At 38.7% G+C, this 21,462-nt stretch overlaps 5 protein-coding genes across 8 annotated transcripts in view; 2 read left to right on the plus strand and 3 right to left on the minus strand.

The window, feature by feature from the left end:
- The window catches only part of LOC104826479 (T-complex protein 1 subunit eta), a 4,931-nt gene extending 551 nt beyond the window's left edge, over positions 1 to 4,380 (plus strand). The window contains exons 3-15 of the mRNA XM_010559191.2: positions 1 to 161; positions 525 to 650; positions 735 to 938; positions 1,497 to 1,666; positions 1,757 to 1,892; positions 2,308 to 2,424; positions 2,543 to 2,662; positions 2,749 to 2,847; positions 2,936 to 3,025; positions 3,362 to 3,449; positions 3,566 to 3,654; positions 3,896 to 3,970; positions 4,050 to 4,380. Of these exons, the coding sequence (XP_010557493.1) occupies positions 1 to 161; positions 525 to 650; positions 735 to 938; positions 1,497 to 1,666; positions 1,757 to 1,892; positions 2,308 to 2,424; positions 2,543 to 2,662; positions 2,749 to 2,847; positions 2,936 to 3,025; positions 3,362 to 3,449; positions 3,566 to 3,654; positions 3,896 to 3,970; positions 4,050 to 4,130 (1,556 nt within the window). The 3' untranslated portion in view covers positions 4,131 to 4,380. The remainder of the gene's footprint in view (positions 162 to 524; positions 651 to 734; positions 939 to 1,496; positions 1,667 to 1,756; positions 1,893 to 2,307; positions 2,425 to 2,542; positions 2,663 to 2,748; positions 2,848 to 2,935; positions 3,026 to 3,361; positions 3,450 to 3,565; positions 3,655 to 3,895; positions 3,971 to 4,049) is intronic.
- Positions 4,381 to 4,751: 371 nt separating this feature from the next.
- Positions 4,752 to 6,416, plus strand: LOC104827414 (ankyrin repeat-containing protein At2g01680-like). The gene is made up of 2 exons (XM_010560588.1): positions 4,752 to 5,168; positions 5,649 to 6,416. Exons 1-2 carry the CDS (start codon positions 4,752 to 4,754, stop codon positions 6,414 to 6,416), a joined length of 1,185 nt encoding a protein of 394 aa, XP_010558890.1.
- On the minus strand, positions 5,658 to 8,706 carry LOC104826482 (pentatricopeptide repeat-containing protein At3g29230-like). Its single transcript, XM_010559193.2, has one exon. It carries the CDS (start codon positions 8,558 to 8,560, stop codon positions 6,659 to 6,661), a length of 1,902 nt encoding a protein of 633 aa, XP_010557495.1. The 5' UTR covers positions 8,561 to 8,706; the 3' UTR covers positions 5,658 to 6,658.
- An 83-nt stretch (positions 8,707 to 8,789) lies between these two features.
- LOC104826481 (inactive protein RESTRICTED TEV MOVEMENT 2-like) lies at positions 8,790 to 10,000 on the minus strand. The gene is made up of 2 exons (XM_010559192.2): positions 9,799 to 10,000; positions 8,790 to 9,566 (listed from the first exon to the last, which is right to left on the minus strand). Exons 1-2 carry the CDS (start codon positions 9,905 to 9,907, stop codon positions 8,908 to 8,910), a joined length of 768 nt encoding a protein of 255 aa, XP_010557494.1. The 5' UTR covers positions 9,908 to 10,000; the 3' UTR covers positions 8,790 to 8,907.
- Positions 10,001 to 17,823: 7,823 nt separating this feature from the next.
- On the minus strand, positions 17,824 to 19,907 carry LOC104826483 (probable purine permease 11). Of its 4 annotated transcripts, none has more exons than XM_010559197.2 (3): positions 19,748 to 19,907; positions 19,258 to 19,295; positions 17,824 to 19,109 (listed from the first exon to the last, which is right to left on the minus strand). In XM_010559197.2, the coding sequence occupies exons 2-3, from the start codon at positions 19,262 to 19,264 to the stop codon at positions 18,025 to 18,027; spliced, it is 1,092 nt and encodes a 363-aa protein (XP_010557499.1). In that variant the 5' UTR covers positions 19,265 to 19,295; positions 19,748 to 19,907; the 3' UTR covers positions 17,824 to 18,024. The 4 variants fall into 4 exon arrangements, with proteins under 4 accessions (XP_010557499.1, XP_010557496.1, XP_010557498.1 ...); XM_010559194.2 differs by having other exon boundaries at positions 19,744 to 19,907; XM_010559196.2 differs by having other exon boundaries at positions 19,737 to 19,907.
- Positions 19,908 to 21,462: the final 1,555 nt, after the last annotated feature.

Raw genomic sequence — 21,462 nt, forward strand, 5'->3', positions numbered from 1 at the left:
TCCGCACGACGCTCGGACCGCGAGGGATGGACAAGCTCATCCACGACGACAGGGGAAACGTCACCATTTCCAACGACGGCGCCACAATTATGAAGCTCCTCGATATCGTTCATCCGGCCGCGAAGATCCTCGTCGATATCGCTAAGTCTCAGGACTCCGAGGTGATTTGTTTGAATCCTTTGGTCGTTCGACCCGGGTTTCGAAGATTTTGCCGTATCTCTTCTTCTACGGTCGTGGGCAGTTTGATAGTTGATGAGATTATGCGAGTAGGGTCTATTGTGACCTTCTATTTATGGACTATGTGAGTAGTTTCGTGTTAGGTCATGCAAGCATGGTTTTTTAGACGTTTCGGGAGGAGCAGTTTTCTTTTTATGTAGAAAAAAAAAAGAGACATTTTGCGAGAAATAGGTTTTGTTAAGGCTTGTGACCAGTAGGCAATTCCTAAGATGTTTCCATTTAGGGGTTTTCCTCGCAGTGTGGATTGTAACCTTTGCCATTTCTGCTGTGAATTGTGGGGTTGTTAGGTTGGTGACGGGACAACTACAGTTGTTCTGCTTGCAGCAGAGTTTTTGAAGGAGGCCAAGCCATTTATTGAGGATGGTGTTCACTCTCAGAACTTGATCAGGAGTTATCGCACTGCCTCCACTTTGGTTTGTTCATTCTTTCTCCTGATAGAATGTTTAAAGTAAGTCATGGACTTCTAGTATCCTAATCACTGCTGCTTAATGAAATAGGCCATTGAGAAGATCAAAGAACTTGCCACTAGCATTGAGGGCAAAAGTGTAGAAGAAAAGAAAAGTCTGCTGGGTAAATGTGCTGCTACCACACTTTCCTCAAAGCTTATTGGTGGAGAGAAGGAATTCTTTGCACCGATGGTTGTTGATGCTGTAATGGCTATTGGGAATGATGATAGGCTAAATTTGATTGGCATAAAGAAGGTATGCACATCCGTCTTTATTTCTGTTGTTGCTCTGTCATTCTTTAGCATCAGAAATTTTTATTAGTTCACACATGATGTGTCTCAAGTTTTTATTCCAACTTCTACCCACCCATATTATTATTATGCCAGACCCTGTGTTTGTCTGTTGACCATGAAATTTGTGTTCTTGGATCGCTGAATTTACATAGGTTTATTTTTTTCCAAAATGCTACAAGGGATTGATTTTCATCTTGAACAAGTGACTTGATCTTCTAGAAGTTTCGAAGTGCAATAAACTACTGCATCTGGCCTGTCTGCTGCATGCTGCCTTCATTTGGTTTTTGGCTACATATCTTTGCTATGATTTAGTTAGATTTAGGGTGAGAGTATCCATATGGAATCACAATACTTGCTTTATTACAGTCAACTGAATCCTAAGACCAGTGTTTCCCAAGATAAAACTTAAATAAAATCTTTCAGTTGTGTTTTCAATTTTATTCCAGTCCTCGTATAGGCAGGATTTCATAATGAAGGATACAGCTACCTGCCTAAACTGACAGCATGGTATCATCTTCAGGTTCCTGGTGGTAATATGCGTGACTCTTTTCTAGTTAATGGTGTTGCTTTCAAGAAGACATTTTCCTATGCGGGTTTTGAACAACAGCCGAAGAAGTTTCTCAATCCCAAGATATTATTGCTTAACATCGAGTTGGAGCTGAAATCCGAAAAGGAAAATGCTGAAATTAGGTTGTCTCTTTTGTGTTTTGTCCAAGTATTTTCCTCTTTCGAATAATCATCTTTTGACCTGACAAAACTTCGCTCCCTCATTGGTTATAGGCTCTCAGATCCATCGCAGTATCAGTCAATAGTTGATGCAGAATGGAATATCATTTATGACAAGTTGGACAAATGTGTGCAGAGTGGAGCAAAAGTTGTGCTTTCTCGTTTGGCTATCGGTGATCTAGCTACTCAGGTGGTTTAGCTCCTATGACTTCTTTTGTTGCATCTGCTACATGGTTGTTTTGTCCTGCATATTTTGCCAAAATTTCAAGATCTAGCTAGTTTCTTGTCCAATTCTGTCTTATCAAATTCAAGAATCGTGATTAATTTGATGAGTTCTGGTTTTCAAATCCACATTTATGTAAACCTGTTATAAATTATTCTACTGTTAAGAATTGTAGTTGCAGACTTATTTTGTTTAACATATTGAGATTTAGCTTATCTTCCTGAAACTTGTGAGGTTAATCTTGTAAATTGATATGATTCAACAACAGTTTGCTTGTTCTGTTACTTTGGGTGCTTAAATGAATAGGAATCTTGAATATGATTTTGTTGGTTTGAGAATGTCTCTACATGGGTGTCTGAAAATGAGGGGCATATTCTGGCAGTATTTTGCAGATCGTGACATTTTCTGTGCTGGCCGTGTGGCGGAAGAAGATCTTAATCGTGTGGCTGGCGCCACTGGAGGAACAGTCCAGACGAGTGTTAACAACATAATTGATGAGGTTAGTGAAAAATGCTTTTCGTTCTTAAAAACATTTATCTGATTATTCTCTTTTAGTTGCTTACCGGTTTCTGACCTTGTCCCACTCACTGGAAAAAAAAATTTCTCATCTTCTGCAGGTTCTTGGAACTTGTGAGCAGTTTGAAGAAAAACAGGTCGGGGGAGAGAGATTTAACATATTCAGTGGTTGTCCTTCAGGACATACGGCAACTATAGTCCTTCGTGGTGGAGCTGATCAGGTATACATGTGTTGTTGGAGGCTTCATGTAGAATACTTTTCTCCGTTGCAGTTACTAATTTCTTTCAAATCAAACATTAATTGCAGTTCATTGAGGAAGCTGAGCGGAGTTTACATGATGCGATTATGATTGTGAGAAGAGCTTTGAAGAACTCCACTGTTGTTCCTGGGGGTGGTGCTATTGATGTAAGTGTCTGGCTGAAATGTCGGGATATTTATTTTGTGCCATAGGGATAGTGTTCTTTACAAGTTATGTGGTTACTCCTCGCCGCAGATGGAGATAAGCAAGTATTTGAGGCAACATTCACGGACAATTGCTGGCAAATCACAGCTATTCATCAACTCTTTTGCCAAAGCTCTTGAGGTATCTTTGCTTCTTCTCTTTGATATTCTACTGCATTGCCATTTGATTCCATAGTAAGATTTGTAGTGCTCCTTACGACCAGGCAATGCTGACATGTAAAAAATGAGTCTTTTCTCGTATGTTCTGTAATCTGTATTGTTGGATTTTTTGAAGACGAAAACTTCTTGGTTGCTAGCCATGTGTTATTGGGATTTGAGCAGCAAGCATCAACTATGAGACGACTATAACAAATTATATATGAATTTTGATCAATATTTGGTTTCTTTTGTTCACATTGATTAGAACAACATTTAACATGTGCGACCGAACTGGCATATTGTTTACCTTGCAATACAGGTTATTCCTAGGCAATTATGTGACAATGCTGGGTTTGATGCAACTGATGTCCTTAACAAGCTCAGACAAAAACATGCAATGCCAAGTGGTTAGCCTTCTCCTGCCTGTATTCTCCGTCTCAAGATTCACATTTTTTCCAGGTCCTATAGCAACACTGTTTATAGGGTCTTTGACTATATTACTACAATAATTCGGTTTTAACAGGTGAAGGGGCATCCTATGGAGTGGATATCAACACTGGTGGAATAGCCGATTCATTCGCTAATTTTGTCTGGGAGCCAGCTGTCGTTAAGGTATGCAAGACCATAGTAAATCAACTATTTCCTTTCTGGGCATGTTTGAGTTATATGTCGGGACTTATTCGTGTCATTGATCAAATATTTATCTGAAGTATACTAACTGATAATGTCTTCTTTTTGTGGTTGATTCTGAGCCTTGTGATGTCCATTGAAGAATGAATGGGTTATCATTTCACTTGTTGATGGGTTCTTTTTTTTTTTTTCTCATGAGTCATGAAACTTCTTTTTGGTGCAGATTAACGCAATAAACGCTGCTACTGAAGCAGCTTGCCTCATTTTAAGCGTGGATGAAACTGTGAAAAACCCTAAGGTAATAGATGTGGTTTTAGCCTGTCCTGTTCTTACAACGGTATGAAATTCCGTTTTTTGTTTTTAAATTGAAAACGCAGTCGGAGAGCGCACAAGGAGAAGCAGCTGCTAGTGCGATGGGCAGAGGTCGTGGTCGCGGCCGTGGAATGAGGAGGCGATAGATAAAAGCTGTCTTTCTTCTACCCTTTTTTTGCTGTATCAAATTTCAGTGACTAATGGGGGCTCTCTCTATGTTTAATTTTGTTGACATTGATCTTCAGCTCTGAAGGTCTGTTTAGAAGTGCTGCCTTAGTTATACTATACACATGTTCATATGCTTGAGGGAGGTGGAGAAAGCTTTTAGGTTTGTTTTTAGAACACCGTTGTCAAGCCCATACAGTTACAATTTAGTTGTGGTTGTGTTGGGAAATCTTCTTCTTCTCGACTTTCGTTTTCTTTTCTTTGGTTTTCTCGGGAAACAAACAGGTTAGGTTTTGCAAGAAAGCATGACATGCAGTCCGCCTCCTTCCTTTGTGGGGACTGGATGGATGCGTTTAGGGTGTCATGATCGCCATCATCAAAACAACATCTTCTAACCATATAAAAAAAACAGAATGATTGCAATGGCCAAGGATCATGAAGGTATCGATATCGGTTCCATGGCTCGATCCGGAGATATCGAGTCATTATACCGTTGCCTTGCCAATAAAGACAGCAGGAACATTCTAGACGAGTTTGATCGAACCGAGCTTCGTAAGACGCCTCTCCACGTGGCAGCGTGAGAAGGGCATACCCATTTCGCAATGGAGATGATGAACTTGAAACCCCAATACGCTCGGAAGCTAGACGAGTCAGGTCTCAGCCCGATGCATTTGGCTCTACAGAACAAACGTTTTCGGACAGTGAGAGGGTTTATGTCCGTAGATAGTAACTTGATAAGGATCAAAGGAAGAGGGGGGATGACGCCTTTGCATTACGCGGCTCAGACAGGAGGACCCAACCTGTTGAGCGAGTTCTTGTCCGCTTGCCCTTCTTCCGTCGAAGATTTGACGATCAAGTGCGAGACAGTTGTACTCGTCGCCCTGAAGAACCGTCAGTTTGATGCGTTTAGGGTTCTTGTCGGATGGCTTCAAAGGGATAACCAAGTGGAGATGTTGAATTGGAAGGATGAAGATGGCAACACTCCACTCCATGTTGCTACATCTATGGATCAAATCGAGGTATTTGTTACACCCTTTTTATTCTTTTTTTAAAAAAATTAAATTTATTCATCTTGTATTAATATATACTGATGCATGACATATATATATATATATATATATATCCCACGAACTCCTGTAAAACTGCAAAAAAAAAATTATGTTTTCTGGTTCATTAAAATGTCACTATATAAAACCATGAATTTGTTAAATATACCACATAAATATATAGAATATGAAACTTTTAAATAATAAACGCTCACCTTTCCAAACTCAAATTTCCCACGAACGATGACGACATCGTACGGAGTCAGGTGACATCATCCGCTGGAATTTAATATTTACTTAAAAGTTTAAAAAATTATTTAGTTTTTTTTTTTGAAAAAAAATTATTTAGTTATTCCGTATATTTCCGCACGTTCACAGTTTTATCAGAGTTTCTCCATACACACACACACACATATATCTATGGTGTACATATACGTGGTTCATCTCATGCAGGCCGTGAAGTTGCTGTGCAAGAAAGTCCACGTAAACGCGAAGAACTTCGAGGAGAAGACTGCTTTGGACATATTCCAAAGTAAACAATCTTCTCTGAATCCAGACATCGCCAAAATCCTCCGAGGTGCCAAAGCGAAAGAGGCGAAAGAACTGACCGGTCCGACCAGAACCCTTCCGGAGTATCTGATGCAAAATCTGTCGATTTTCGAGAGACGAAACAAACTGTTGGGACTGAGCAATTTCAACAGCAGCAGGAAAAGAACCAGAGACAAAAGCGATATCCAGAGCTCAGTTCTTGTCGTGGCCATACTGATAGCCACGGCCACGTATCAGGCCGGTCTCAGCCCACCCGGCGGATATTGGCAAGACGACTCTTCCTCGAGCTCGGATGATGCCACAGAACAGCATGTGGCTGGCCAGATGACGATGAACTTCGATCCCGCGATATTTTTCTACGGTTTCAACGGAGTCTCCTTCTTCTCGTCCATGGCCGTGATCATTTTCTTCATCATTGGACTCCCGACCTGGACAGTTCTCTGCGGTTCGATCGTGGCTCTCGGGATTTCTAACCTCGGATCATTTGCCTATACGTTTCCGAACTCGGAAGATCCAAGAGAAGATGTCGGATCGTTCATATTGGAGTTGGCCTATCCGGTATGTGCTACATGGATCGCAGCTGTACCTCTTATAGCATACTTATTGCATGACATTCGTCGACGTCGGGTGGACACTTTCAAGGGAGGTATCTCGGGTCGGATTTGGGACTGAAGCCGTCGAAGACCATTACCTGACTACCATCAATAAGGTCATCGACCCATTTCACTTATCTTCTTCTGCTTCTTGTGTAAAACTTGTGCTTTTTGCCATAGTCTGGTTTGAATAATATCAGCTCCTGTGTTTGAGTTGTTTCACCTCGTTGGGTATTGTACCTTTTCGAACATCATTATATGTTTCTGCGAATAATTCAGTCAATTGGACCCATGTCGGTCCATGACAACATCCGATGTCATCTACTCTTCCGTACAGTTCTCACTCACAGCCACTGCCTTCAGCTCGTCACCCATCTCACACAACATCGAGTATATGATCCTTTCCCTGTAAGACGAGTAAGTTCCCGGAGTAGCTGCAGATTTTGATTCTCTCGTTCTGACGGCTCCCGACATTGCAGGTATCTGCAAGTTTTTCTCGTTCATCATCCTTCTCACTCCTTCCACCTCCTCCCACTTTCCTTCCAATGCGTATATATGTGACAGTAACACATAATGCCCGACATCATTCGGGTTTACCCTGATCAAATGCTCAGCCAAGATTCTTCCAAGCTCGGTATCGGCATGAGTGAAGCAAGAAGAAAGGAGGGGTCGGGTTTTTCGTGTTAGATCCTCAGAATCTTTTGTCAGACCAGCTCGGCCAAGAAGATCGACCATACAGCCGTAGTGCTTCGTTCCAGGCTTGATTTTGTAGACTCGACACATACGATCAAAGAACCACCAACCTTCTAGAAACATTCCGGCATTAACACAGGCAGACAGAACACAAATGAAAGTTGTAACGTCAGGGACAACAACATCGTCACTATCTTCCATCTCTAGAAACATTTCCACGGCTTTCTCTCCATAACCGTGCATACCATACCCCATAATCATCGAACTCCATGACACAATGCTTCTCTTTTGCATTGTATCGAATATGTCTCGGGCCATATCCACTGCCCCGCATTTAGCATACATTGTCAGCAAAGATGTTGAGAGCAGCAGATCGGGTTTAATCCCGTTGCTTCTAATGTACGAATGTATCCACTTCCCTGTATCAAGCCGGCGTAAATTTGCACAAGCGGTCAATACGCTCACAATGGATGCCTCATTTGGCTTACACTCTCCTTCATCCAGCATTACCTCGAACAATCTCAGGCATTCTACGTAATCTTTGACCCGAACGTAGAGAGCCAATACAATATTCCAAGAACCCACACTTCTTTTCGGATTTCGATTGAAGAATTCCCGTGCAAGAACAACATTTCCTGCCTTTGCGTAACCATCGATCATAGAATTCCAAGAGAAAGTATCACGGAGATGCATCCTCTCGAACAGATACCTTGCAGCCTCCATATCCTGAATCCCTGCATAACCACTGACCATAGAATTCCAGCTGAAAACATCTCTCTCAGGCATTTCATCGAACAACTCACGAGCAACAGTCATGTCTCCGTTCTTCACGTACCCATCAATCATCGAATTCCAACTCACCAAATCCAAAACAGACCCTCCATCGAACACATTGCGTGCATCTCGAACCCGTCCACATACCGCGTACATATGAATCAATGAGTTCCTAACATACAAATCCGACTCGAACCCATATTTCAGAACCAGTGAATGAATCTTCTCTCCCTCTTTCACCGATCCAATCTCCGCACAGACCTTCGTTAACAAGGGAAATGTATAGTGGTTATGCCCAAGGCATCTGGCGACCATTTTGCCATAGTAAAACCCTAAAGCATCCAACGGGTCATTGGAGTTCACGAAACACCTCAGAATGGTGTTGCCCATAAACACATCGGCTTCATCGATGGAATCGATAACCGAAACAGCGCGAGAACACAAACCAAAGCCACTACAAAGTTTCTTAATCACTCGACCGGCAGCGAGAGAGTACTGAAGGAGGCCGGAGACAACGATTTGGACGTAAATCTGATCAAATTCAGCGACAGATCTCGAAGATTCGAGCTTCTGAAGGAGCGGGTGACGGAGGTCCAAAATGGGCAATCCTTGTTCGTCGGAAGGAATTGGTTCAGGTCGGGGATCATCCGGCCAAAGCTTCGGCGAAGGTTTCGAGAGATTTTTAGTGGATTTCAAGAACTTATCGAGAGAAATCCGGCTTCCTCTCGATCTGGGTAATCTGAGGTTTGATCTCATTTCGCTCCCCCTCGCTCCCCTTCGCGTTTTCTCTCCTCTCTGAGTCTCTCTCTGTTTCTCCGGTGGATTGGCAGGAAGGATTCTCTCAACCCCTTCCAAATTTATGGTGAAGACCTAATATTTTCCCCTCTTAATTCTGAAAACCATAAAAGATTGTCCAAAAAACTCCTCAACCAAATGTTAGCTTCTGATTTTGAAAAACATGTATCCGATGAACACGACTTGTACGTTATATGAAATTGCCAAATATTTTTATTATTGTTACATAGAAATATAAACATATATAGAGTTTACATCATGCATAAACAAGAACATTTTAGTACATGTTTCAGCCTCCAAAGGAACAGTTAAAGCCTTTTGCCAGCATAGATCCCAAGGGAAAACACTACCATTGAAGCGATAACGACCAGACCGGCCGACATCGCTCTCTTGTTGTTCCTCATCTCTCTCAGATATCCGCTGACAACGTTCTTGTATCCTCCTACCTTGCGACAAGGAGGACCCTTAACCTCGTCTTTCTCCTTAATCTTCCCGGTATCACTTGAAGCTTCTTCCTTCTCGGATCGTTTTTCTGTCGCGGGTTTCGGTGGATGAACCTTCTCTGCTCCCGTAGAAGTTTCTTCTTTCCGACCCGGTTCCTCCATTGGAGATTCTTTCACATTCTGACTCTCTATAGCAGGTTCCGGCCGCTCTTGAACCTTTTCGTTCTTCTCTGCAGGTTTAGGTAGCTCCTGTACTGACGGCTTGAGACCCGCTTGGTGAACTGGAGGCTTTGCATCTCCGTCGCTAGAAGGCGATTGCTTGCCCTTTGGCTCGGGTTTCGGGAGCTTCACGACGAGATTTACGTCTTCAAACTTGGCGGAGATTGCGTCCACGTCGAGGTTCGCTTGAATCGGAAACTCCTTCCAAAAACGGATCCATTTGTTGCCTCCTGCAGGTCTCTCTCCCATCACTCTCAGCTTCCTTGTCGTGGTTACTTGCACCTTAAGCTGTTCTTTCCTAAACCCTGATTTTTTTTAATGAACCGGTACAAATAAAAAACCGTGTTAAAACCGGATGAATAAACTAAACCGGATCAAACCCAGCGCATAATCCAACGTAAACCCGGAAAGATAGACCTAGAGTTCTGAAATTGAGTACACCTGCTACCAAAATAAACCGAGTTGTACCGGACAAAAACCAAAAAGAAGGGATTTGGTTAACGAAAACCGGAATTGAAATTTTGTTGATGAACCTACCCGGAAGATAAACCGTGAGAGTTTCGAATCCGGGCTCTGATGTCCATCGCGCTATAGGGTCGAATTCGTCATAGGTGCGGTCATTCGCGACACCGACTTTCTTCTCCATCGATCTTCCAAGTACAAAACACTTTGTTTGCTTCTGTTTTTTTTTTTGGGTCTGAATTCAAGATCTTGGGTTGATGAACTTCTTCACCGAATTTCTCTTTATATACGTTGCATTAAATGGTTTTTTGAATTCAATTTGTTTTCCTTGAGATTTTGGTTATACCTTTTCTATTTTCATTGCCCATCTATAAGGTTTTGATGCTTTGGGTTTAAGGTTCTATTTTGCTCTTTTCGTGACCTTTTCTATTTTCTTTGGAATGCTTTTCTTTATTTTTTTAAAAAAAAGATTCTTTTGAGAGTCCTTGTTGGACATAACAAATGGAAGCTTCTTTGCTTTGTTGTAAGAAAGAGGTTCCGTTTGGGAAATGGTTTTCTGAGATTATTCCAAAAGCTCATACATGTATATATGTATGTGCATGCATATATACATATATACATACATATATATATATATATATAATATTAGTACTCAGTAAAGATTTGAACGGTAAGTTTTTCGTTTTGAAGAGTTATCTTTTATAAAATCATCATCTCGTTTGAAAACACATCACAGAAAAGTTATTTGAAAATTTACTTATATTGGGACGAAAAAATATGATTATTTAAATAATTATTTTGATAAATATCAGTTTATAAGACATATATATATATATATATATACTGAATTCATATTAATAGAGATAGAAACTGATATTAAATTGTTTATAATAATTAAATGTTGATGTTTTAAAAAAAAAATTGTCGAGGAATGAAATTAATAGTTATGCACTTTCTGATCGGTCCAAACGTTCGATTTAATTTTTCTAAAAAATAAATATAAAAATATTAAAAAAAATGTACATATGCAAAGGAATCGAAAGGGCCGAGTTGAACCCGAATCTTATAGTCTGGACTTTGGATTTAGTTTTATAGACTCAAAAACTCGGATCAATTCGAACTCCAAAAATCCATTTTCACGATAATTACATAAATTTATCATTTAACGGTAGAATTTATTGGATCTAACAAATCATTTTAGGAAAAACATATTTGTACCTTTATTTTGAGTTTGATTTTAATTTTTATAATTTAGTGTTTAGAAAGACAAATTAACATTCATATCCATGAATAAATGAAAACCAAAATCATTTTTAGAATTTAGTGTCTCAGTGATCCAACAAATACCAAAATAAACCGAGTTGTACCGGACAAAACCTAAAAAGAAATGATTTGGTTAACGAAAACCGAAATTGAAATTTTGTTGACGAACCAGCCTGGAAGATAAACCGTGACCTATATCACTAAGCCCTAAACCCTATAGATCTCGAGTTCGGATTCGGACCAACCCGAACAATTTTCTTTATAAATGTATTTTTTCTTAAGATTTTTTATAAAGAAATATCGAATTTTTCGGACCGATCCGAATCAATCCCAATACCCCAATCAATCTTGCCCGAGAGTCCAAAAAATTTCTAGCCTAAATATCTCGATCCGAAGTCTCTATTTTTTCGGTTGGATTGGGTCGGACTTCGTGCCTCGGACCAAAATTGACACTTCTAGTTGTCATGATAAGAAATTATCTAATTTGGATAAATGATCAGTTTGTAGAAACAAATCGTATTCATATCTTAATAGAAATTTGAAATCGATCTTAAGTTGTGTATAATAATAATTAAACGTTGATGTTTAAGAATTTTTTGTCGAGGAAGGAAATAAGTTGGATTTTTCTTGAAAAAAAAAAGAGTTGGATTTTTCTTATATGTAAAATGATCTAATCACTTAGTAATATTATTAGCATCAAAATAAATATCCGAAGATTTTTTAAAACAAAAATACTTGTCATTGTTTCCTTGACCGCCGTACATGTAACGTGATGTGCTTATTCCATATTTTATTTGGGATTTTTTTTTTAATACAATGTACATAGATAACGGTAATATCAGAAAATGACCTGTTATATTATTATAGAAAAAATTCCAAAAAAAAATACCCAATAAAATCTTTTTCTTAATTAATCAGTGTAATTGTTTTGAGTATAAAATCGAATATTGAGACAGAGATAAAATTCACAAAATTATTAAAAAAAAAATCTAAAGGGGAGGAGAAAGAAAACATGGGACGAGGGTTTTCATCCATACAAAACCTCGTGTTCGCTATTCTCGTATTGCTGTCTCTCTATGGCGACCAATGTGATGCAGTGGGGCATATACACACGGAGATGATCCATAACGTCAACCCATCATTTGTATTGACGGTCCATTGCCAGGGATCGGGTGACGATTTGGGAGAGCATGATCTGGTCATCGGCGAGCACTATGGCTTCGTGGCGCATATCAATTTCTGGGCCACGACGCAATTCGTTTGTACCTTCGTCTGGGGCGACCGGTCGGAAACGTTCTCTATACTCGCGGCCTCCAGAGATCGCACCATATGTAAAAACGGCGACATCCTCTGCCTTTGGAGGATTGACGAGAAGGGTCCATGCAGAATAGTTGGTAAGGAAATTTGTTTTCCATGGGATCCTAAGCCGTAATCACAATATATTAATTGGCTTTAAATCTTATCCCCTTTTGTTGGTTCATGGTTATATGTTTTTTATGATATTATTATTGAATAAAAGTTTATGTTTGTTTGGCATAATTACATGCTTGATCTCGATTACATTATTCGAATCGACATTCGTACGTACACGATCAATATTTTGGTTGTTGGATCGAAACTATACGAGACTTGCGACGAGTCCAAACGGCCGGACGTACGTAACAAATAGATACTGCAAACCAAAACGCAATAAATCAGCTTTTAGATTTAATTTATTATATATATGATGAGATGTAAAAAATATCTTAAAAAATATCAAGAGATATAAAAAAAAATATCTATATTATTATCATAATATCGAATTCTGAAAACAACCTCTTGCATAATATTCTGTTAGGTAAGGTTTGTCTATAATATATCGTGGGATCATTCTCGGATTCCATGATATTTTGCATATCTTATAGAAAATGTTTTTTTTAACAATTCCTTATCAGATGGTTTTGTTTAGCTGTTTTAAGATTTTTCATACATCGATGCATATACGAGCTTTCGTTAGATTCGTAGTTATCCTTAGATTATTGATATGGAATGTACAAATATTTATATTCTTTTTTCATAAAAAGGACTAATTGTATAGTAAAACTTCAAAATTACCTAAACCGGACATACTGGCAATCGAACGGTGGAAACGTGTCCACGTAGACAGATACATTCATACTAAAGAGTTTTATCAAAAAGCAAAAGATGAACAGACGAAGGGATGGACAGAGGAAGAAGATGAACGACTCAAAAATATTATTCTCCTTTGTCTGATAATCTGTACATGGAATAGGGTACAACATATAGCTATTCTTAGGCTACAAGTAAGGTAAGTACGTTGTAAGAATATTTCCTAATTACAAGAAAAGGAAGTTTGTCATTTACATAAAAGTCAATCACGCCCTGATGTGTCGAGAGGATCTCCGTCGATATCTTCAAACCCTCTTGCTGCTCCAGAAACTTTACACGGTTGGTCTTCTTCTTGGACGTTGCTTTCGGTTTGCTGATCTCGAACGTGACAGGCTATTTGAATGGTGGCTAATAATATTTCCTATTGTATTATGCAGGTAGAATTTCTTATAAAATTACACCCAAAAAAGCCATTTTCCCGATAATTACATAAATTTATCGTTTAACTGTACAAATTATTGGATCTAACAAAGCGTTTTAGGAAAAACATATTTGTACCTTTATTTTGAGTTTGTTTTTAATTAGTAGGTTTTATAGAGTTTAGAAAGACAAATTAGCATTCATGTTAATAATTTGTGAATATAGATGTTAATTTCTATATTCATCCATTCCTTTATCACATACGTTGCCAACTCAAAACACATTGAACTTTTGCTACAAAGAATTTAGAGAGAAAAAGAATAATATCATATCAGAATATAATTTAGATAATCCTAACAGGAGAGGAAAAAAATACATATCAGAAAATTTTACCAATTATTATAAAGATTTAGTCCGCTGATATCCGCCTAAAAATACCAAATAAAGACATTTAATTTATATAACAGTCGAGTATATATATAAGATGCAGAGCTAATTAATCTCACAAAGAAACCGACAGAGATTTTCCCGTGTGTAAAAATGGCGACGTCTTTGGAAGATAAACGAGGACGTACGGTCCATGCAGATATAATTAATACATTGGTGAACTTGGGATGCGTTGAACATGTTTTTGGGCCGAGAACAAAATATGCTCCCATATTTTCTCATTAATAACTTCGTGTATTACATATGTATATTGATACATACGTTACGTGCAAACGAAGTCGGAGTGATTTAGAGGAAGAAATCTGATCGGTTAGGGCTCAGGAGCATTTACGAAAGTGATGAGTTGTCAGCAAATTAGGGAGATTCTCCTCGATTGACGAGATGGGATTCAGGTAGAGTAAACGGCTATAATGAACATGGCGGTGGGCATTTCGGTATTCGGTACGCTTTAGATTCGGGTTTGGATCGTAAATAGTTCCGGTATTCTTTTTGATATTTTAAGAAGCTTCCTATCTTGATTTATTATAGGAACACATTTCAGATATGTATGTGTATATATATATATATATATAAATTGTAATTTTAAAGTAAAACTTCATCCATTCTTGGCTATAAGCGTATTTTCCCATTAATAGCTTGTTTGTATATGTAAATGGTGATTTCGATCGTCATCGATTCTTTCGCCACCGACATGGTCAATGTATTTAGATAGCCCTAATAGGATAGAAAAAGGACAATATCAGAATATAATTTAGATAACCCTAATAGGATATATATATATAAAGAATTACGTTTAGAACTTACCCATTATACTATAATTAAATAATATTAATCTAATGATATATATCCAAACAAAAATACCCCAAAAACCCTAATACTTGGGTATAAAACCCACACCTAAACCTCACAAAGAAACCTAAAAAAACGAAAGGGAAAAAAAAAGAAAGAAAAGAAAGAGGAGAAAGCTGCAACATGGGAAGAGGGTTATCATCAATACAGACACTCTTACTTCCCCTTGTCGTATTGCTCCCTCTCTTCATCGACCGATGCGGTGCTGTTGGCCACATTCACGTGGAGATGATCCACAATGTGAACGCGTCGTTCGTATTGACGGTCCGGTGCCAATCTTCGGACAAAGATCTCGGGGAGCATGATCTGGTCATCGGCGAACGTTATGGATTCGTTTCGCATATCAACTTCTGGGCCACGACGATTTACCACTGCAGCTTCGTTTGGGGAGATCGGTATCAGAGGTTCGCCATCCTTGACGCCGACAGAGACCGTCCCTACTGTAAGAATGGCGATGTGGTCTGCCTTTGGAGGATTGACGAGAACGGTCCGTGCAGAGAAGTTGAAGAAGAAAAATGTTTCCATTGGGATAAGTACGCATTGGAATAAGATTGCATGCTTCACTTCTTCCCTATATATATGTTTCATGGCATATATCAATTAGGGGTGGGCGTTCGATATTCCATTCGAGTTCTGTTCGGTTCTTTCGCTTTTAGAAAAATATGTACCAACCGGTTATTATATGATATTCGGTCTGTTTCGGTTATGGTTTTTATTAAAAATTTAGATCTTTTTAAGAAATTGTCGATTTTCAATTTTTTTTTTTAAATTCGGTTAGGTTCCAAAAAAAAATGGTTTTAAAAGATAATATCATTCAAAAATTTTGGACAGTTCGGATAAAGAAAATATCGCATTTTTGGGTTTGATATGATTTTATTCCGAAGAATCGTACCGGAACCTCCACCCCTAATACCAATAGGAAAAAAAGAAAATCTTACAAAATTCTTGTGCGACATGGCTATTCTCTAGCTTAGATACTTTGGACTGAAGCTAATAATTCGCAATAAATCTATAAATAAACTATAAATGCAAATTAACATGTGAATCCATACATTATGTGTATATCATAGAAAATGTTATCGCTGATATATATCATCGCATATAGAAATTCAACCCTTCCGCACTACATTTTAGTGAGATATTGTTTATTTCGTATATTGATCAAATATATCAAATGCGTTATGCAATCATGTTTAAAGAACTTAAAATTCACTCGAAATGGCCATTAAACAAGCATGTATAAATTACTGCTGCGTAAACTGAACCGAATAACAATCCAAATTGAAATTGAGTTAGAATTTTGAAATTCAGTGTGTAGCCCAATGTTTCGAAAGCCCATTACAGTTGGCCCAATATCATTTAATCTCAATTATGTCGTTTAATTAATAATTTCGTCAATCATGACATGACATTTTAGACTCGTTTCAATACCGAACTGAAATCCGATTATTTTAATCCAAATCTAATCACAATTTAAATTGAATTAGAACAAACGAAAACATTTATTGCGCAAGTAATTGCCCGAATCCTATACAAGATACCAAATCTTGTCACCGCTACTAACGTCCCGTCCATCGATAATAACGGCTCCTTTTTTACATTTTTACCCTAATCACCGACGTTGCCTACTCATTCATTGAACTTTGTATACATATCTTTCACCTTTTTAGATAAACCTTAACCCTCATAGGATAGAAAATTTACCTATACAGCAAAAAAAATATTTTCCAAATGAGAAAAAATTCTTAATTTGTGTATAAGTATCTAATATATATAAAAGATCGGATAACTTCGAATATCTTGTCATGATCCCACACAATTTTTGTTCTTATCTTTTTACATCCTATAAGTTTTTTTTTTCTTTCTAAATCTGTCATCTGTAATATCCATCTTTAGAGCGACTAAATGAAATTCTCCAACTCAGACAGCAATCTAGGTATTAAAATCTCATTTCGGGAATCTTCATATTTTTCTTCATGGGGTCAAATCTGTAATCTTCTCATTAGATGGATTTTGTTTAAGGCTTTTCCTACAAATAAAGAGCTTTAATGAGGCCAAAATTGTAATTTACTTATCGGATGATATTTTGTTTGCTGTTTAAGATTTTTCCGTGCTTTTAATAAAGAAATTATAATTGTAAACTGTGAATTCAAATTTACTTTAACCGGACGTATTGGAAACCGGACAGGGAATCGAACGGTAGAGATTAGTCTACGTGGACACATAATGGGCCTACAAAAATGGGACAGGCCCATTTGAAAGCTGTACTTTTTAATGGGCGCCTGGTAAAATTCTTGTTTTAGTAGTTTTACTATGCCTTTTTGTATTACGCGGATAAAAAGAAATACCTTATAACAAAACAATTATACGGTATGATAACAAAACAGACAAATGGCTTCCAAATGAAAAGAAATACCGAATAAAGACATTCTTAATTTGTGTAATATATTTTAGTATAAGTTGGAGGGTGTAACAAGAGGCGAAATTCACAAAACATGGGACGTGGGCTCTCCTCCATGCAAAACCTGTTACTCGCTCTCATTGTGCTGTTCCATCTCTTTGGTGGCCAATGCGATGCATATGGGCATATACATACAGAGATGGTGCACAATGCGAACGCATCCTTTGTAATGACGGTCCACTGCAAATCATCGGACAATGATCTCGGTGAACATGATTTGGTCATCGGCGAACGTTACGGATTCGTGGCGCATATCAACTTCTGGGCCACGACGATTTATAGTTGCACCTTCGTATGGGGAGATCGAACGGAAACGTTCGACATCCTCGACGACAGCAGAGACCGCCACGTGTGCAAAAATGGGGATGTCCTCTGTCTTTGGAAGATAAATGAGGACGGTCCATGCAGGGAGGTCGAAGGAAGAAAGTGTTTTCCGTGGGATTTGAAGCCGCCATTGGCCGGTTAGATTGGTTTCATGGCTAATGTTACGCCCTGTGTTTGTTCTATAATTAATATCCAATTTATGTTTGGATTTTATAAAAACAAATATCTGCAAAATATAAAATCACCTATCAGTGTGTGTGTGTGTGTATATATATATTCCTTTAACCTGAAACTACACACCTTCAAAGAGGAGGAAAAAAAAAAGTAAGTAACAATCAGATTAAGATAATTGCCTATCATGTGAGACAAATGACAATTATTTAGCATAAAAGAACAAGATAAACAAGTCGAACCCCAACTTGCAAAAATCAGCAGAGCGGCCCGCCATGAGCTTCTCGTGCTCTTCTCACTTTCAAATCGTCGATGTAATTCTGGTAGATGTAAGAAGCAGAGCCCCACAGAGCCATCAACATGGCGATGACTTTAACGCCGCTCATCTTGTCGTGGAAGAACACGAGAGCCGCGATCGGAGTTGTGGCCAGAGAGAGAGTGCTGATCACGTTCGAGAAGAGGGACGACACCAGAAATATCAGGCCAACCACTCCCACAGAACACACTTGCCATGTCACTGCTGTCCCGACGAGCGTGAGCACGTATGAGGCTCGACCTGTCTGGAATCCCACCATCTCGCCGTGCAATGTCTTCCACTCACCGCTTGCAAAGAGCCCGGCAACCGAAACAAGAGTGGCCACGAGGGATGTGTAGATCTGCATTTCGAGCACTACCGAGAAGGTTTCTCTCTTCAGAATCTTCTCGAAGGTGAACTGCATTAGGGAGAGCAGAAGAGAGTAGAGAGCCGATGCAGCTAGAGTACAGAGAAACCCGATAATGTACTTTGACCTCGGCACTCCTGTGGGGCTCTCCGAGTCATCGTTCAAGGCTATCAGAGAAGCGGCAAAGGAGAGGACAATGACAGAGTTAAAAATCAACGCAGTGAATTTCTGAGAGTTGATGAAGTAAGATAACACCGCGTTGAATGCCAATTGGGTGGCACATATCAATGAATACGTCGAGGCTGAGAGGTAGAGAAGACCGACTGAGTAGAGCATGTTATCACCGGCTATGATGGCACCGAGCAAAACGTAGATGATGACAATTGTCTTGACGGAGTAAGCATCAGAATCACGAGAAGAATCCTTGGCGGAAGGGATGAGAAAAAGCGGGAGGCAGAGGATAGGAAAGGCGGCTGTCTGAACGAGTGTGGCCATCCATTTGCTGTTCCCACCCTGATCGTAATAAAACCTCCCTAGAAGGACAGCGGCAGCCTGACCGCCGATGAGAAAGAAGATGTTTACGACCACAAGGAGCCACCATTGCCAGCGTTTGAGCTTGATGAGCGGAGCTGGAATGCTGCCCAGATGCTCATCCTTAGCCAAGATCGGTTCTTGGTTATCTGTAGAAATGCAGAAGGGGAGAACGTATATGATGATGGCTGAATGACATTTAACTTTTTATGGATATGCAAAATCACACAAACACAGACAACAAAAAAGCTCTGACAAGACACAATCGCAAATCATAGGATGTAGGAAGAAACAAACCTGTCATACTCGCGCCACCAGATAGAAGTCAGTCTCTCCTGCAATAATTTCAATAAAAAAAAAAAGTCAGAAACACGGTGTAGCTTGGTTTCAATCATCGCAATATCGGAGGATGATTTGTTCTGATTTCATCCAGAATAAACTGCTTTGAATCCGTTGTCTGATCATCATGCAAAAACTCAAGTGAGGTAGTTTATCTAATCCCGACAGATTTCTAGGGTTTTCGAGAAGAATCTTCTCGCGAGCCCAGTTCCAAAAAGAATCAGGAACCCCAAAATTACTCGAGCCACGACTTACAATCACCATCAGTGTTTCCATGTCTCCAAATTTGTGAAATTAGGGGGAAAAAAACACGCAAAGAAGATGTGATAGAGAGACCGCGAAGCAAAATCCAACCGACACCACAAACTCACTGATCAACCACGAATTTGAGAGAGAGAGAGAGAGAGAGAGAGAGAGAGAGAGAGAGAGAGAGAGAGGTAATACAAACAACAGAGGAGGGGCAGAGACAGCAACGTCCGGGGAATTACGGCGGCGGCGGCGGCGGCGGCAGAGTCGAGCCCGTGAGAGGGATGATCCGATAGAAATTTAGAATGAAGGAAAAAAAAATAGGGAAAAAGGGAATGAAACAAAAACTTTCTGGCTCGAAAAGGATATTTGGAAGGAGATATAAGGGTCAAAGAAGAAAAGGGCGGCTTAGATTCTTTCAACCACTTCCACTTTTCACTGAAAAACATACAAAGAAAAAAATCTTTACATCTACAAAACAATTAACGGATTCCTAAAGCTGTATGGCGAAAACATTTTTTTTAAAAATATTTATTGAAATCATCAGCTTAATAAAAAAATCTTCAACTTTATTATAAAAATCTATATTTTTTATTTTAAACAGAGAATATAACTTTTTGCTTTAAAAGTTAAAATTCGTCATTCTAATTTTGAAAAAAATTAAACATACAATTGCAAATACCACAATAAAAAAACTAAATGTTCTTACAAATTTATTATAATGTGATACTTTGAATTTATAAAAAATATTTAGTTATTAGTTGTGATACAAAATTATGTATATATTTACAATAGATTTCTATATAAATTTTAAGCATATTTTATTAACATATTCAGTTTACGAAATCATCATATTAAATATTTTCAGTTTATGATGAAAATATGGCATAATATTAAAAAAAGTTTTTTTCCTTTTAATTTTCTCACATCCAAGTTGGAAAAGTTGAAGACCGGAGCCGATTCCATATTGTCCGATCAAATTATATTTAGAATCGGATACTCTTTTTGCCCCAATCCTATTTTTTTTTTTCACGTTTCTCCAAAGATTCGTACCAATGAATGTGATTCGTTATCATCATCATCATTGTTAAAAGCATCGGAGAATATTATAAATTAATGTTTTTATAGGTCAAATCCGTTGACTTTGTTCGTAAAGAGACACCATGCATCTGTTCATATATATATATATATATATCATTAACGTGCAATTTCTCTTGATTTAATCTCTCTCGACATGCGATTCCTCGGTCAAAGATTCTTAGACCTGCTGACTTCAAGCTAGCACAACTTTCATGCCCATGCCATAATCATCCACATACACTTTAGTGAATAGTATTTATTAATCACGGTCGATTATTGCATAGCCCAGAATCATATATAAGCAAAGTAAGGCAAATCAATGGAGGGGAGGGGGGCAGAAATAGCAGAGACAATGGGCATGGCCGTCGTCACGCTGCACGCAACCCGTCGTTGTAACAACGTTGCCGGGAAAAAGCTCCAAGCAAGTAAAGTTGCAGAGCGTCTCGCCACCTTCAGGCCCCTCGCATGGATTATAAAGCCCTTCCTCCGGCGCCGGGATTTCGATATAATTGTCACAATCATCCCATGGACCTGCCTTTCCTGTTTGGAAAAAAAATAAATTCAAAATCGATTTTACCAATATAATAATAATATTCATTACATTATATCCTAGAATGATATACGTATATGTATACACATGTATATACCCGTTGAAGCCAGCAAGGTCAGGAGCAACACCACAACAGAGAAGCAGTTGTTGAAGGTCTTTGCCATTTTTCTTATCAAGCTCTTTCTTCCTCTGAACATTTTGGTTGATGGGGTTCATGGTTTTTATAGGCCAAAATATCGTTGACTTTGTTCATAAACAATGACTCGTATACCCCAATAATATGGCTG

This window comes from Tarenaya hassleriana, unplaced genomic scaffold (assembly GCF_000463585.1).
Source record: "Tarenaya hassleriana unplaced genomic scaffold, ASM46358v1 Cleome5, whole genome shotgun sequence".
NCBI lineage: Eukaryota > Viridiplantae > Streptophyta > Magnoliopsida > Brassicales > Cleomaceae > Tarenaya > Tarenaya hassleriana.